Source organism: Pseudorca crassidens, chromosome 11 (genome assembly GCF_039906515.1).
Source record: "Pseudorca crassidens isolate mPseCra1 chromosome 11, mPseCra1.hap1, whole genome shotgun sequence".
In the NCBI taxonomy this organism is placed as follows: Eukaryota; Metazoa; Chordata; class Mammalia; order Artiodactyla; family Delphinidae; genus Pseudorca; species Pseudorca crassidens.
The window spans coordinates 45,252,666-45,268,784 of NC_090306.1; the positions used below are offsets into that span (position 1 = coordinate 45,252,666).

A 16,119-nucleotide genomic window follows, 5' to 3' on the forward strand; every position below is an offset into this window, starting at 1 on the left:
TTTTAAAAATTGCGGTAGAACACATATAACCATTTTTAACCATTTTAAAGTGTATAATTCAGTGGTGTTAAGTACCTTCATAATGGTACACAGACCATCACCACTCCCTAGTTCCAGAACTTTTTCTTTACCCTGAAGGAAACCCAGTAACCCATTAAGCCAGCATTCCCCATCTTCTCCCCCAAGCCCCTAACAACCACTAATAATGCTTTCTGGATATTTAATATAAATGGGCCCATACAGTATGTGGCTTCTTTCAATTAACATAATGTTTCAGAGTTCATCCACAGTGTAGTGAATATCAGTAGTTTATTCCCCTTTATAGCTGGGTAATACTCCATCATATGAATATACCACATTTTGTTTATCCTTTCTATGTTTGGTGGACATTGGGGTTTCCACCTTTTGACGGTTGTGAATAGTGCTGTTATGAACATTCGAGTACAAGTTTTCGTTTAAACACTTGTTTTCAATCTTCTGGATATACACCTGGGAGTGGAATTGCTGGGTTACGTGGTAATTCGATGTTTAACTTACCGAGGAACCATCAAACTGCTTTCTATAGTGGCTGCACCGGGTTATGATCCTATTGTCAGTGTATAGGGTCCCAGTTTCCTCTGAGTCTGCACCAACACTTTCTTATGGCCTTCCTAGTGGGTGTGAAGTGGTTTTGATTTACATTTGAATTTGAAATTCATTTGCATTTGAGATGATGTTGAACATCTTTTCATGTACTTTTTGGTCATTTGTATATCTTTGGAGAAATGTCTGTTCAGGTCCTTTGCCTGTTTTAAAATTATTTTTTGTCGTTGTTGAGGGTTTTTTTAATATAAATTTATTTATTTATTTTTGGCTGCGTTGGGTCTTTGTTGCTGCATGCGGGCTTTCTCTAGTTTTGGCGAGCGGGGGCTACTCTTCCTTGCGGTGCATGAGCTTCTCATTGTGGTGGCTTCTCTTGTTGCGGAGCACAGGCTCTAGGTGCGTGGGCTTCAGTAGTTGTGGCATGAGGGCTCAGTAGTTGTGGCACGAGGGCTCAGTAGTTGTGGCTTGCCGGCTCTAGAGTGCAGGCTCAGTAGTTGTGGTGCACAGGCTTAGTTGCTCTGCCGCATGTGGGATCTTCCCGGACCAGGGCTCAAACCCATGTCCCCTGCGTTGGCAGGCAGATTCTTAACCACTGCGCCATGAGGGAAGCCCTGTTGTTTAGTTTTAAGAGTTCTTTACATATTTTGGGTGCAAGACCATTACTAGATACATGATTTGCAAATCTTTTCTCCCATTCTGTAAGTTCTCTTTTCTTCACTCTTTTGATACTGTCCTTTGAGACACAAAAATTTTTTAATTTGGTGAAGGCCAATCCCTCTGTTTTTCTTCTGTTGCTTGCGTTTTGGGTGTGATATCTAGGAGGCTGTTGTCAAATCCAAGGTCATGAAGATATGCCCCTACTTTCATTTTAAAAGTTTTAGAAGTTTTCGAATATAAGTTTTAGCTCTTATATTTAGGTCTTTGACTTACTTTGAGTTAATTTTTGTATATGGTGTGAAGTAACGGTCCAACTTTATTCTTTTGCATGTGGATTTCTGGTTGTCCAGCACCGTTTGTTGAAGACTAGTCTTGCCACCCCCAAAATGTTGTAGACACTCTTGTGGAAAATCAGTTGATGATAGATGTATAGATTTGTTTCTGGACTCTCAATTCTATTCCATTGATTTATAGTCTGTACTTCGGGGAGTAGCATACTGTTTTGATAACTGTAGCTTTGTAGTAAGTTTTAAATCAGGATGTGTGAGCCCTCCAACTTTGTCCTCTTTCTCTTTTTTTTTCCTCCCAAGATCATCTTGGCTATTCAGGATCACAGAGTTGTGTAGAATTGTGGTCTTTGTTCTATCCCAAGTAAGCTGTAGGGAGTTTGGATAGGGTCCATGGAAGAATAATTAAAATAATCATGGGTTGTAATAGGCTGTTCTTATCAGTTTGGCCTGCCTGATGGATGCTGTCATCTGGTAAGATGAGGGCTCAGAGGCAGCTTATGATCAAGTTGTAAAATCATGAAGAGGAAGGGTGGCACGGGCTATTTGGGCACCACATTTAAGCTCCTGTAGAACTAGAAGGTTGCCCAGTGAAGCTTGGAAGAGGCAGGTTTAGTGTCCCTAAATGGGACCCTGTTCCACGCTAAATTGATGAAACTTACCATCCCCAAGGAGCATATACATAAGCTAAAAATCATAGAAACTGTAGCTTTAAAACATTCGTGGACCTTCATCTACCAGCACAAAGGTGGGTGTTTTGCAGCATGCCTCTTACCTTTTGAGGTCGGTGCCCCCACCCTGCTCCTCCCACATCCTGTCCCCCGGTGATGTGGATTGAGTGGCTGTGAGTTTCGTCCTGGATGGTGGTTCTTGGGAATTTCCAGTGAGCAACAGCCTTACTGTATCCTCCTAGAGTATGCCGTGGGCAGGAGAGAGGGGCCTGCGGTGGGGGTGCCTTTGCTCAGGCCCCGTGTGTTAGTGCCTACATGACATGCAGTGAGACAGAGTCTGCCCAGGTCGGGACTTGTCAGCCTTCCTCCAAACACATCCTGTCTCACGAATCAAATTTGCTTTGGCATCCTACCACAGACCGCCTCCTAATCATACTTTGGCACCATGTTCAAATCCTGGCAAAATGTCTTTAGTTCAGGTTTGACTCGCTTGTTAGTAACAAAATGCTGTGCTAGTGAGAATTTCACTCTGACCACTTTTTAATTGCTTTTCTGTAGAATGATTTTGTTACTCTTCTGCCATCGGCTTTCCTAATTGTGTTGTTTCTACTACGTAACTCTTTGGTGATGGAACACTGGGAGTTTTAGGTATGTGTTGTTTATGTACACATGTGTAGTAGGCGGATTTCACTTGATGAGTCACTATGAAACAGATTATAAAGGGCTGTTATCATTAGTCCAGATTTAACTTTTCAAAGAAATCACAGTTAGGTTTGTGATGTAGTGTACTAGTGGAGTTTTAGTAAATTCAGATGTTTTGTAATCTTATTGTCACTTACTTTGTTTCAATGAAAAATGAATATTAACAGAAGACAGTTTAAAGACTAGTCTGTCTTTATAAAGTTCAGGAAAAGGTATATGGAATTAAAGCAGAACTTCCCAGTGTTGAATCAGTGATCCAGACAATGTGAATTTAAAAACAAGCTAGATTCAGATTTCAAGTGGAGGATTTTAGAGGTCATCTGGTTCAACCCCTTCTTTCTGGTTAATGGTGAGGAAAATGAGGTTCAGGAAGGTTAAATGAATTGCCCAAAACCACGCGACCAGTTACTGGCAGAGCTGAGACTCAAACAGCAGTTCCTTGCTGTGGTCTTGCTGTCACTTCCTAATTAGTGGTTAGAGAGACACATTGTACATGGATGTGTTTACTTGAGTTTTACATTGAAGGGAGGGATTAAAATTCATTGAGCATCTATTTGCTGAGCACTTTTTAAATCTCTTATTTCATGTAATTCTTACATAGTCCTGTGAACTAATTAACAGTCCCACTTTACAGATTAGGCAGCTGGGGTGCAGGAAGGTTACTAACTTGCTCAAGGCCATGTGACTAACACTAGAGCTGGTATTTGAGCACTGGGTCTGTGTGGCCTGTTCCTGCCATGATGCTCTGCTGTGGCTCTAGTGAGAGTAACTGAAACCTCTGCAGGGGTGTGGGCAGTAGTGATGGTTATTGCAAAAATAGCTTTTTCAGACTTCTCACTCTGTAAAAGCAGAGATGTACACAGATGTGAGCAGTCTTCTCAGCGTACCCACGGCACTTAGCAGATGTGGGCTGATCTTCATACCATCTCTGTAACATAAATGGTATTTTCTGGCTGGGCGGCCGAAGCCCAGATAGAGTCAGGGGCTTATTGCCCAATCCCTTATCACAAAGCCGCATGGCCCTGCTCCCAGTTCCGTCCTTCGTCCCGTCTAGCATAGATTTCACCACTTTTGTTCTTTCCTGTCTTACACCAAGATTGTTTAAGTACTTCCCAAAAATAATGAGCCACGTGTGGGTGTGCTCGTTCTCCAGAATGAATCACTGTGAAAGAGGCCACGAACCAAGGAAAGGAGAGTGCGTGTCTGGGAGCAGAGGCTCTGGTTCCCTGCCTGCTAATTGACGGACTCTGAAGTGAGCTGCTTTTCCAAAGGCGGCTGCGGGTCTGGCCCGCGTGTCCCACTGTGCTCAGAATAGCCCTCTGGGAGTTGTTCGCTTTCCCTTCTTGCTTCCCAAAATAGACCTGAGGCTGTTCTCATCGCCGGACGTCGGGGCGCGTGTACTGAGAGGTGTGCGCGCCACGGGGACCCCTTTTGTGCCTGAATGTCCCCATTGACACCAAGAGGAATGGGCGTTTGCGCTCGTGGATGAGTAGTCAGGACTCCAGGGTGAGTCAAAGAGGTTTGGGCTGAGTGTTCTCAGAGTCGCAGAAGTAAACTTCAGTTAGCAAGAAGAAGGAAATTTAGGAGGAGTTTACTTTTAAAATTCCTTTTATGTTTGGGATCCTAGTCTAAAGGGTACCTGCTTTAAACTTCCTGCCTTTAAAATAGAACACTACCCGAGCCCTTCAGCAGGTAGCTGCGTGTTTTGGAATTTCTCCCAGAAGAAAGGGTTCTGATCAGACGCGGTGAGAAAAATCCCACAGGCGGTGCAGTGGAGATCCACACTGTCCACTTACCTGTCTGTGCTCGCCCTGCTTTGTTTCCTCGCTGGGGATGGCAAGGATCGTGTCACTTACAGAAAGCCTGGGGAAGGAGGGGGCTGGACCCTGAGATATTTGGAATCTGTCTTTGGACTTGAAAAGCCAGGAGATGCCTTCCAGTGTTTTAGAGGAAGAGACAAAGATAGACTGTTTACAGCCGAAAGGGGTGAGTTACGACAGGCTGGTTTTTCACGGGACTGGTCATAAATGTCTCTTCTCCAGGGGCCATAGTTTGAATATGTTCCCTCTTGGGATCCAGATAGTATTGGCTTAGTGTCCAGTCGGGGCCTCGGGTGGGCCCTGCCACCTGCATCCCCGCTGGGTGAATGCTTTGTTCAGCACTGTGAGTCCCAACCTCAGTATCCTAGTGGCTCAAGCCACCCTCCTGCCCATCCCAAGGGGTCAGGGCTGGGTTAGGCTCATGGGAGACAGTGCTGGGGAGAACCAACGGCTGCTGTCTGTGCTATTCTTGTTAGACGGATAAATAAAGGATTTCAGATTCCAGGGCTGCCGAGCTGGCTTTCAGAGGCACCAAATTCATTTACAGTAATTTCCTGTCAACAGTGCACACTTACGGATAATACACACCCAGCCAAACTCACTAGTTCCAGAGATGATTGTGTGCACTACCTATTTGAAAGAAAAAAAAATTTATACATATATATATATATATATATATATATATAGTGCTTTTAAAAGATATCCAGGGCTTCCCTGGTGGCACAGTGGTTAAGAATCCACCTGCCAATGCAGGGGACACGGGTTCAAGCCGTGGTGTGGGAAGATCCCACATGCTGCAGAGCAACTAGACCCGTGCACCACAACTACTGAGCCTGCGCTCTAGAGCCCGCGAACCACAACTACTGAGCCTGCGCTCTAGAGCCCGTGCTCCTCAACAAGAGAAGCCACCGCAATGAGAAGCCTGCACACCGCAACAAAGAGTAGCCCCCGCTTGCCACAACTAGAGAAAGCCCGCGCACAGCAACGAAGACCCAATGCAGCCAAAAATAAATAAATAAATTTTTAAAAAAATAATAAATAAAAAAATAAAGTGATATCAGTTGTCTTTCCGAATGGGTTAGATTTATTGAGCACTTTCTGTACGTTAGCTCATTTAATCCTCACAGTGACTGTATGAGGTAGGCACTAATATTATCTTCTTTGGAGGGTGTTCTTTTTGCCCCCTCTTGAGAGGGGCACCTGCTGGGGACTAAAGGATGGAGGAGGTTGTTGGACTAGTCGGGAAGCTTTTCAAAGGAAGTGACGTTTAAGCTGAATCTTAAAGAACTTGTAAGCATTAGCTAGGAAAAGAAGCATTGCAGCAAAAGCATGTGTGAGAGCACGCACACTGCATTCAGGAAACTGTGGGCGTTCCTGGTGCAGAGAAAGGAGATGGGGTTGATGATGACTCCAGGGAGCCCGGGTGGTGTCAGCTGGAGTGCGTGGGGAGAGGGGTCCTCTAGTCTCCCAAGGGAAGGTGCCTTCCTCCCATCCTCAGGCTTTCCTAGCCACAAAACAATTTTTTTAAATAAGTCAAAGTCTAAAAGTTAAAAAGGCAGTTTCTCTGTTTCTTGTAGGCATAAACTAGAGCACTTAGAGGACAATGGTGGGACCCAGAAAGCCTTGTTGTGAGCAGAATAAACAGGTGCAAAGGTTGGGCCCCCACTGACGATGTCACCTTTCTGGCCCCATCTCTATAAAAGCGCCTTATTTTGGAACATCAAGTATGCTGGGGGATTGTATTCTAAGTCTGGAAAAGGACCTGGGATAAGACCTCGCCATTGATGTCAGTGTCCGCTCCCAAATGTCCCGCAGCTCTGCTCTGTGCGTGCACCAGCTGCTTACAGGCCAACTACACGTGTGAGACAGATGGGGCCTGCATGGTTTCCATTTTCAACCTGGACGGGATGGAGCACCATGTGCGCACCTGCATCCCCAAAGTGGAGCTGGTCCCCGCCGGGAAGCCCTTCTACTGCCTGAGCTCCGAGGACCTGCGCAACACGCACTGCTGCTACACTGACTTCTGCAACAAGATCGACCTGAGGGTGCCCAGCGGTGAGTGGACACCCTTGTTGGACTATTGGCTCATCGTGGAGGTAGGGCACCCCTGTCATTTTCATCCTTCTCTACTGTGCTCCCACCCCTTTGTTGGAGGATAGGTAAAGGTGCCTTTTTGATGCTCCCGGAGGTGACATGGGATGGCATTCCTCCCAGGTCCGGTCTGTAGCTCCGAGGATGGGGGAAACAGATTGTCGAGTGAGCCGCAGAGGTGAAAGCTGCGACTTGGGTCGTGGCTGAGCAGCCATGGGCGGCTGGTGAGATGTGGAAGGGCCAGGCAGGGGTCCCCACGGGAGGGCCTGGGGCTGATCCCGAAGGAGGCGGCCCCTAAGCCATCTGAAGGAAGCTTCTGGCGTGATGGTGATGGCAAAATGGGAAGAGGAGCTAGAGCTGGAAAGGACGGCCATCAAGGCTGAGGAGTGTTAGACACCAGCCTTCGCAGGTCCGCCACTTAGGAGGTATGACTGGGGAGGCGAGAGGAGGAAGAGAGAGACCAGGCCGAGCTTCAGGAGGCCGTCACAAGTGGGGGAGCAGAACATGGCACGTGCCTGGGGCGTGGAGGTGGGAAGAGCACCATGACATGCTGTGAAATTACAGAGCGGGTTGTGGGTTTGACTGTTGCAAAGGGTACCTTAACTAGAGTGGTTTGTATCTGAGAGCATCCAGGCAGATACGGAGCCCAGTAAGACCAGAGAGATCAAGGGCACCTTGAACACAGGGAGAGGAAAAGGGCGTTTCCACCTGGAGGGAGGAGCCGGGGAAAAATGAGGCCATGGCGTTCCCTCATTTTTACTCTGTTCTTTCCCTCTCCTCTCTCACCTGACCCAGGTCACCTCAAGGAGCCTGAGCACCCCTCCATGTGGGGCCCTGTGGAGCTGGTGGGCATTATTGCCGGCCCAGTGTTCCTCCTGTTTCTCATCATCATCATTGTTTTCCTTGTCATTAACTATCATCAGCGCGTCTATCACAACCGCCAGAGGCTGGACGTGGAGGACCCCTCGTGTGAGATGTGTCTCTCCAAGGACAAGACGCTCCAGGATCTCGTCTACGACCTCTCCACGTCGGGGTCTGGCTCAGGTACCGCTTCTTCAGGCCTCGTGTCTGCTGTTGGCCTCCATCACTGCCTCCCAGCAGGATGGAGTGTTCAGGAAGAAGGCTGGCCATTTGCGTTCATAATTCTCCTTCTTTGGGAGTCTGACACGTAATAAGATAAGATAATGGGGTTCACAGAAAATCTTTCATTCTCTGGAATTCCAAAGGTCAGGTGCAAAGCTCTCCATTCCAGGATCCCTGCCTCTCCAAGTCTTGTAACCGTACAGCTATTAAAATTCACCTGGTTCCACCTGAGCAGTGGAGTACTCAGTTTCAGGGCCCCTTTTGAGAAACAGGAGTGTGCCGGGTTCCTGTGAGGTGGTGGCAGCTAATCATTGATCTGCGCGCGACCGCAGGGGGAGTTTAAGGACACCGAGTAGAGCCGAGAGCCCGGCTTGGGTGAGTCGTTGACTTGTGCCAGTTGCCCAAGGGTTTTTGGTGGCGGTTGAAATAAAGGCAGCTGGGGCCTCCAGCATGGCGTCAGCACCACTTGCAGAGCTGCCTGTGAGCGACCAAGCCTTTCTTAGGTGGACCTTGACTTGAGACTAGAATTTAGGGTAAAGAGAGTTGGGTTGTCTCAGTCTCAGGGTAGAGCTCAGCTAGCTAGTAGATGTGGCTATGACTGCAAAAGAGTCTTTTTGTGAAGACAGACGATTATTTTAGTGACGGTGGTATTCTCTTCCTATAGAAAAAAATCATCCACAAAGGTCACTGTTGCCATTCTAACTAAGACAGACAGGATCATATCTGTGAGAGCTTTGTGCGTGTTTATGTATGTTTTCTCGCCATGTGACAAGGCTCTTCTGTAGGGAAATTATGCCGCCATCAGTCATGGCCAGACATCCCTTCTTGAGCACAGGAATACTTTGAGCTCTGACATCTCCTGAGTTTCTGTGGTTTTGCCTTTATTAAGCTCTGCAGTAGAGAGTGCCAAGATGATGGATATATTTAAAAGCTGCATATTTTTGGAAGAGAGAAAATATATGGCTTGTTCTTTGCTGAAGGAGGGTAGGGCAGTGGTTAGAACTGACTGACTCTGTGACCTGACTTGCTGCTGGAGGAGGGTTGCTCGGGGTTTCTGGAGTCTTTTGTAAGATCAGGATTAGCTGAGGTTAGGGCAGGTCCAGGGCAGTTGCCCGGTCATCTGGAGTAAAATGGTTAATAACTGTTCCTCTCTGGATGGTTTAGTCCATTCTTAATTCAGAATATGCAAAGTTTCCAAGGTGCTGGGGTTTTAATTCTGTGGACTTAAAGTACTAAGTCCTTGCTGTTTTTTTTTTTTTTTTTTTTTTTTTGGCGGTACGCGGGCCTCTCACTGTTGAGGCCTCTCCCGTTGCGGAGCACAGGCTCCGGACGCGCAGGCTCAGCAGCCATGGCTCACGGGCCCAGCCGCTCCGCGGCATGTGGGATCTTCCTGGACCGGGGCACGAACCCGCGTCCCCTGCATCGGCAGGCGGACTCCCAACCACTGCGCCACCAGGGAAGCCCAGTCATTGCTGTTTGTGTGACGTTCAGTTCACACTAACAAGTATGCGTTGAATACCCTCTGGGTGATACAGGGCAAACAAAATGAGAAAGAGGCCGAGCCAGGATGGGAGAGAAGAGATTGTGGAGAAGGGTCTCACAGAGGAGGTCGTGTCTAAAGGGGTCACGAGTCGGACGTTTTGAGAGTGGTAAGAGGGCAGGGAACATTCCAGGCCAAGGGAAAACCCTTGAGCAAAAGGACAGAAAGGCATGAACGCTCACTGGGTGTTTAGGGAATGGTCAAGAGGCCAGCACGCCGTCCCCAGGCCAGGGTGGGAAAGCCTCGGGCTGCTGTGCTTTACGCCCCCTGTTGGGGAGGGCAGGGCAAGGCGGGTGAGCTGGGAGGCGCAGAGGCCCACTGGAAATCTTTCAAAGGAGGGCCGGGACAAGGGCCAGCGAGGGGGGACCTGGAGAGGAGGGGGCTGCATTGGGAAGCATTTGGTGGCTCTGTACTGTGGGAGTTAAAAGCATAAACCTTAGAGTCGGTCTTAGATGCTTTGCCATTTACAGCTTGTAGGAATTCGAATGAGTTACTTAACCTTCCCTTTTGATGCTTAGTTTTCTCATTTGTAAAATGGGCATAATAACACCACCTACCGTATAGGTGGTTGTGAGGAAATGAGATCATTTATGCAGGTGCCTCCTGCATAGTATTAAACATACAGTACACAACTTAGGGGTTAACGACACGTTATTTGTTTGGTCAGGGAGAGGGAGAGAGTTAAGGGTCACGATGGTGGGGGTGATTGGAGAGACAGGGAGACACTTACTGCATGGGTCAAATGAGGCGATAAACGAGTCCTATAAAGGCAGTAAATGTAATCTTAGAATAAGCCTGGGTAGCCCCCCACCCCCGTCCTGCATGTGGAGCTCCCAGTGAGCAGAACTTTGATCTCCCTGGAGAGAGGTGGGAACCTGGTGGGCCCTGACCACACGTCGGCTCTCATGGGCCACGCAGCACTGCCCTCCAGTGGCCAATGAGTGGAGCAGCAGAGGCGGCCCCCAGCACTCAAACCTCCGCTTTCCTCTTCCACATAAAGCAGCTGTAGGTGGATTGGCCCCCCGGAGGCTGGCTGAAGAGTTAGTAAATCCGGTCAGACATTTACATTCAGATCTGTCGTCCGTCCGTACTAACTGGGAGGAGAAATCGCTTAGATGAGGGGGAGCTAATCGTATACATTGCCCCGTCCTCGCTCACTCACTGTCAGCGCTGCACAGCTTAGACTTCCGGAGGATTACCTGGACGGTTGTAGGGGCAGCCGAGCTCCGTGGTCATTGGACCAGTGTAGAACGGAGGCACTGTGATAAGGGCTTTTCCAGTGTGGCAGTGAGAGTGGGCGTTGCAAAGTTCAGCAAATGCACAAATGTCTGCTTTCTTTCCATTCTTTGGTCCGTAGGGTTACCCCTTTTTGTCCAGCGCACAGTGGCCCGAACCATCGTTTTACAGGAGATTATTGGCAAGGGCCGGTTTGGAGAAGTGTGGCGCGGCCGCTGGAGGGGTGGTGACGTGGCTGTGAAAATATTCTCTTCTCGTGAAGAGCGGTCTTGGTTCCGGGAAGCAGAGATATACCAGACAGTCATGCTGCGCCATGAGAACATCCTTGGGTTTATTGCTGCTGACAATAAAGGTAAAGGGCTGGGTTTGGATACGGGGTGTCCCAAAGCCAACAGTAGTCCCAGATGGAGGAGTGACTGTGGAAACTGAACGGTTGTGGGACAGCACAGTTTTGTTTGCCTTTATAGTTATTACCCATAGCAAGGGGATCTGAGTAAGGCGATGGTTTTCAAACTTCTCTTCTATGAAAAGCTTGTACAGAAATCCAGGTTATTAAGCAAGTAAATAAGCAGTTATTAAGCAGATAAGTAAACCCTCATCCTACCTGCTCACTTTCCCTTCTGTGATACTCCCAAACCCACCCCTAGGGTAGTCCCTGCAGGGGCTCCAGTAAATTTACCTTCATTCCGGTTGGAACGAAGAAGGGTGGCTTCAACCCCTGCCAGGAAAGGCTGGCCCTGGAATGGCATGCGATCCACACTGAGTGACAGACCAGCATCATACACACTATTGCAGTGGAGCGGGTGCAGCAGAGACACAGCCTGCCTCCCCCCGGGTGCTCCCCCGTGGCCTCCAAGCTCAGCTTTTGGTCCGCTTGTACCTGAGGTTCCTTATTTCCTCCTCCCTCTCTCTGCTGATTTTGCTGTAGTTTTTGAGTCTCTCTCGTGTGCCCAGGCATGTGCTCATTTTTAAGGACCTCGCTGACTAGCAAAGAGACAAACTAATGATTGTTTATAGGAAGTAATCAAACAACAGCTGTTCTGGTGAGCGCAAATTGGGGGTGAGATGGGGATCACAGATATCACACCTGAGCTTGATTGAGGCGAAGGTGGCAGGGAGTTGGTCAGAAAGAAAAACGAATGAAAAGAGCACTCCAGACACATGTGCAAAGGGGAAGTGTCTTTGGGAACCTGCAGGTAACTTGGGATGTTCCAGCCAAAGACATGGGTGGAGAGGTGGCAGAGGCCAGATTAGGAAGGGCCTTTTTGAGAGGATTGTATTTTATTATAGAGAGTGGGTAGTAATCGAAATTGCATTCATTTATTCGGTAATATTCACTGGCTGCTGTCTGGTCCTGGAATCATCACATATAAGAACAAGACACAGTCCCTGACCTTACAGTGCCCAGGAAGAGGGGACAGCCGACACCTGGGCAGGTAGCGCACTTGAAGTCAGAAAGACCGTGGGTGAAGGCATTTGCATTTTAGAAGAGTGTCTCCGGCGGTCAGGACACAGTTTGCTCCGTGGTCCAGTAATTTTTAGAAGTTGGTGCTGGCAGAGGCTACGGAAGATGCTAAGTGTTTGTTTTTCCTTCCTAAAACAACAGCAGGGCGCTCATTCCTCACGTTGCCGTGGCGGTTTGTAGTGGCCTCAGCTGCCCCCAGGCTGAAGAGCCTTGACCTCTCACGCAAGGGAGGAAGGGGAAGAGAGAATTCCTTACTCCCTCTGAGTAAGCTGTGCCTTTGTAAAACAGCATTACCTTTTGATTATTCATTTAAATCCAACATATATTTTAGAGGGTCAGAAGATGTCTTCCCTTCTAACTCATGGGCAGGGTCCTCAAGATGTCAGGGCTAGTTGAGTGTAAAGGGGTGTGTTTGGTGGACCGCTCGTTCGTAATCAGGGAAACAGGCTGGTGCTCTTCCAGGAGCCACTGCCTGTATTGATTCTGGCAGCTTGTGTGAGTAGGATCTGGCTGTTGAAACCCACGCGAGGGCCAGGGGAGGAGGAAGTTCGGATTCCTTTGTTGTTGCCTGTTTAACATGATACGGATAGTATAGCGTCCTGGAGCTAGGGCCAGCTTGGAATTTGGGCGATCTCGATCCAATTTCCCAGTCTTCTTACTGACAGCAGCACAAGCTAATTAGACTACCAGCTTTTGGTTTTTCTTTTTCTCCCTCCCTTCTTCCCACTCCTCCTTCCCGCTGTACACTGCATACCCCTCTCCCCTAGTAGGAAAGTGTGTGCTCGCCACCTCCCATTGCTCTTCTGAGGATGAGATGATAAGATTCCTCTCTGGAATACTTGTAAGTGTGCTCTTCATGCGTTGAAAAGCATTTTTGGCCTGGAACACAATAATACGCAAAGGAGCTCTTTCCTCCCCTCACAGAGAGCTCATGGCCTGGTAAGAGCAGTGGACTTCAAGGACCCGCTGCAGATGAGCCTGGTGCTCGGGCTGGGCTGTGCTCGCAGGGTCTTGGAGCACAGAGGAGGGCCTGCGAAGCCTTCCTCCTTGGCGGGGGTGGGTGCGGCCAGTCATGGTTTTGATGAGCGGGTCTCGTCAGGATCAGAAGCAGTGTTGCAGAAGAAACAGATGATCCTGTTACTTTGCCTAAGCATGTGCTTCCTCCTCGGGGTGCCTCGCATTTCAAATTTGGGTGTAATCAGGGTGCGTGCGGTTCAGAATCCTGCCTACGAGAAGTAAGGGAGCGGGTCTAAGAAAGAAAGACTGTTCTGTCCTTCCTGGAGCCTAAAGCTGTGGACGGTGGTGGATGAGACGGGCACAGAGGGGCCTCAGGAGGTGTAGGGGCGGGGAGCGGGGAGTACAGGGGTCTAACTGGGGCTTGCACACAGACTCTTCCTTTCCTACCTTGACCTTTTTGCTGGTAGTTGTGCCTTTTCTGGACCTGCTCTGTGGCTCTCTGCAGATAACGGCACCTGGACACAGCTGTGGCTCGTCTCCGACTATCACGAGCACGGCTCCCTGTTTGACTATCTAAACCGGTACACGGTGACCATCGAGGGGATGATCAAGCTGGCCTTGTCTGCCGCGAGCGGTCTGGCACACCTGCACATGGAGATTGTGGGCACCCAAGGTGAGTGGGCCTGTCCCATCCCCACCGAGCTCCCAGAACCCCTTCTCCCAGAGGATGCGGGATCTGGGCCTCAGGGCCTGGGGTCTGGTCTAAGCGAGAGGAGCTTGGCCTCACTCCAGCGAGAACAAGAGGTGCCTCTGCCTTCAGAGCTCCTCGGGGGACTCCTGACGGAAGTGTGGGTGGTTTGTCCCCGATGGACTGGCGTGGCTGTCGGTTGGGAGGCTGCCGTTGACTGAGTGGTCATCTCAGATGCCCACGGATCACTGGTAGAGGAGGGGACTGAGAAAATCGAAGGAGCTGCTGTGCCGAGCGTCAGTTTAGCAGGTTCACACCCTCATCGGTGGGTCAGCTTGATGGGTTCGACACTGGGCTCTGCTAAACTAGGAGGGCCCTCCTGGAGGAAGGCGACCGCGGGCACCCCTGCTTGTGGCCTGACATCAGCTCTTTGGGAGCTCCTGGGATTGGCAGGCGGCACATTGCTCCTTCGTGCCTGGTCGACCGGGCAGCAGCTCTTGCTGCCCGTGACAGAAAACCAGCCACGAAAGTTTGACCCTGTTGCTGGGCTCTTCAGGGCAAGTAGCAGTCCTTACCTCCCCCGTTTGGTTCTCAGAACGTAGCTAGCGCAGCAGCTTCTCTCTGAAGTCCTCAGCAGTTCTGTACAGGAGCTTATTAGTTCGGGGAAGGCGAGCAGGAGTAGTATTAATATAGCAATATTAGCTCATACGCATGCCCTTCTAAGCTCTTGACTTACCTAAGTTAATACAGTACATTTAATCCTTACAACATTCCCCTGGAGTCAGTACTGGGGTTTAGTCTCATTTTATGGATGAGAAGACCAATGCATAGACAGGTGAAGTTGCATTTCCAGGGTTACTGGGTTAGTGGGGAGCAAAACGAGGACTCGAACCCATACGTCTGGCTGCAGAGACTATGCTTTTAACACTTGTACTGTCTGTCTTTAAAGATCCCTGGTTTGTTTGTTTGTTTTTTCTCTGCTAGGGAAGCCTGGAATTGCTCATCGAGACTTAAAGTCAAAGAACATCTTGGTGAAGAAAAATGGCATGTGTGCCATTGCAGACCTGGGCCTGGCTGTCCGTCACGATGCAGTCACGGACACCATTGACATTGCCCCCAACCAGAGGGTGGGAACCAAACGGTAGGAAGGCCCTGGGCCTTCGCGCTTGCCCGACACTGGTACTGAGTAGCCCTTGCCCAACTGCGTGGGAGAAGGCAGTGTGGTCCTTACTCTGACAGCTGGCGGTTGAATTGAACACCCGCTCCCCACACTGGAAAGCCACACAGGTTGCATCGCACAGATACAAGTGCGAGCGGCACAGCTCCGGAGGACCCTATACCCATAGGTGCTGGTGCATTGGGCAGGGGAGGCCATGGAGAAAGAGAACCTGGAGCAAGATTTAGAAGGGAGATAGGCACCAGGCTTGGCTGGGGGAGAGGGAAAATGTTGCAGTCTGAAGGGGTGGCCTGGGCAGGACCCCACAGGAGGCAGGGAGCATGCTTTGCTTAGGGTGTAGAGAGCAGGTTTGCCAAGCTAGAGCAGAGGTAGTCCAGGCTGGAGATGAGGGCCCCGCGTAAGGATTATGGGCCTCCTCCCCGCGTCACAGAGAAGTGACATAAGAAATAAGGAACGTGGCGTACCCTGGCCTAATGGTTAAGACTCCGAGCACTCACTGCCGAGGGCCTGGGTTCAATCCCTGGATGGGGAACTAAGATCCCACAGGCCGCATGGCATGGCCAAAAACAAAGGAAATAAGGAACAGATTGACTGTGACTCCAGGTCGACTTCACGAGCTGGAAATGCAACTTTTCATAGGATGGAAGAGGAGGGCTGTTTCTCTGCTGAGTATCAGTGAATTTCACTAATTGTGCTGCTGCTTTTTTTCCCCTTCCTTTTGACCTGAATGATTGCAGCCACCCAGGCCCCAAAGTGTGAGGCCTGAGGTGAGCTGATTGGCCTTCTGTGGGCAGTGGGGAGTGGCTCAAGCAGTACTCATGAACTAACTGAGTGGGACTCTGATGACTACCTAGGACTAATTCTCACTTACCTGCACGGGTAAGATAACAAAAGAAGTTCAGACTGAAATTTAAGCTCAACCCATTATTGGCTGCACTGAATAAAGTCCAAGCCCCCAGTAGCAACCAGATATTATGTACTGTTCCTGCTCTGTGGCCTACAGTACACATACCTCTGCCAAGAAATCAAAACACGCTTAAAATAAATCTTGGCGGTTAAAAAATAGAGGTAGAAATAAGAGTAGGCTAGTATTACCAAACCTTGCTAAGGTGTTTAGATTCGAATCCAAAGCATGGGAGTTTGCAATAATAAGAATCCATCAC

General features: G+C 49.3%; 1 protein-coding gene across 10 annotated transcripts in view; it reads left to right on the plus strand.

Annotated features, from left to right (window-relative positions):
• The window catches only part of ACVR1B (activin A receptor type 1B), a 41,866-nt gene that overhangs the window by 10,195 nt on the left and 15,552 nt on the right, over positions 1–16,119 (plus strand). For 4 of the 10 annotated variants that reach the window (XR_010932408.1, XM_067696603.1, XM_067696602.1 and 1 more), the window contains exons 2-6: positions 6,535–6,774; positions 7,606–7,854; positions 10,791–11,021; positions 13,597–13,764; positions 14,764–14,920. Coding sequence is in view for 9 of the 10 variants with exons in the window: in XM_067696603.1 (XP_067552704.1) it covers positions 6,535–6,774; positions 7,606–7,854; positions 10,791–11,021; positions 13,597–13,764; positions 14,764–14,920 (1,045 nt within the window). In the remaining variant the exon portion in view is untranslated. Of the gene's footprint in view, positions 1–4,165; positions 4,406–6,534; positions 6,816–7,605; positions 7,855–9,231; positions 9,543–10,790; positions 11,022–12,275; positions 12,399–13,596; positions 13,765–14,763; positions 14,921–16,119 lie in introns of those variants that run through there. The other 6 variants (XM_067696607.1, XM_067696601.1, XM_067696600.1 and 3 more) reach the window with 6 other exon arrangements.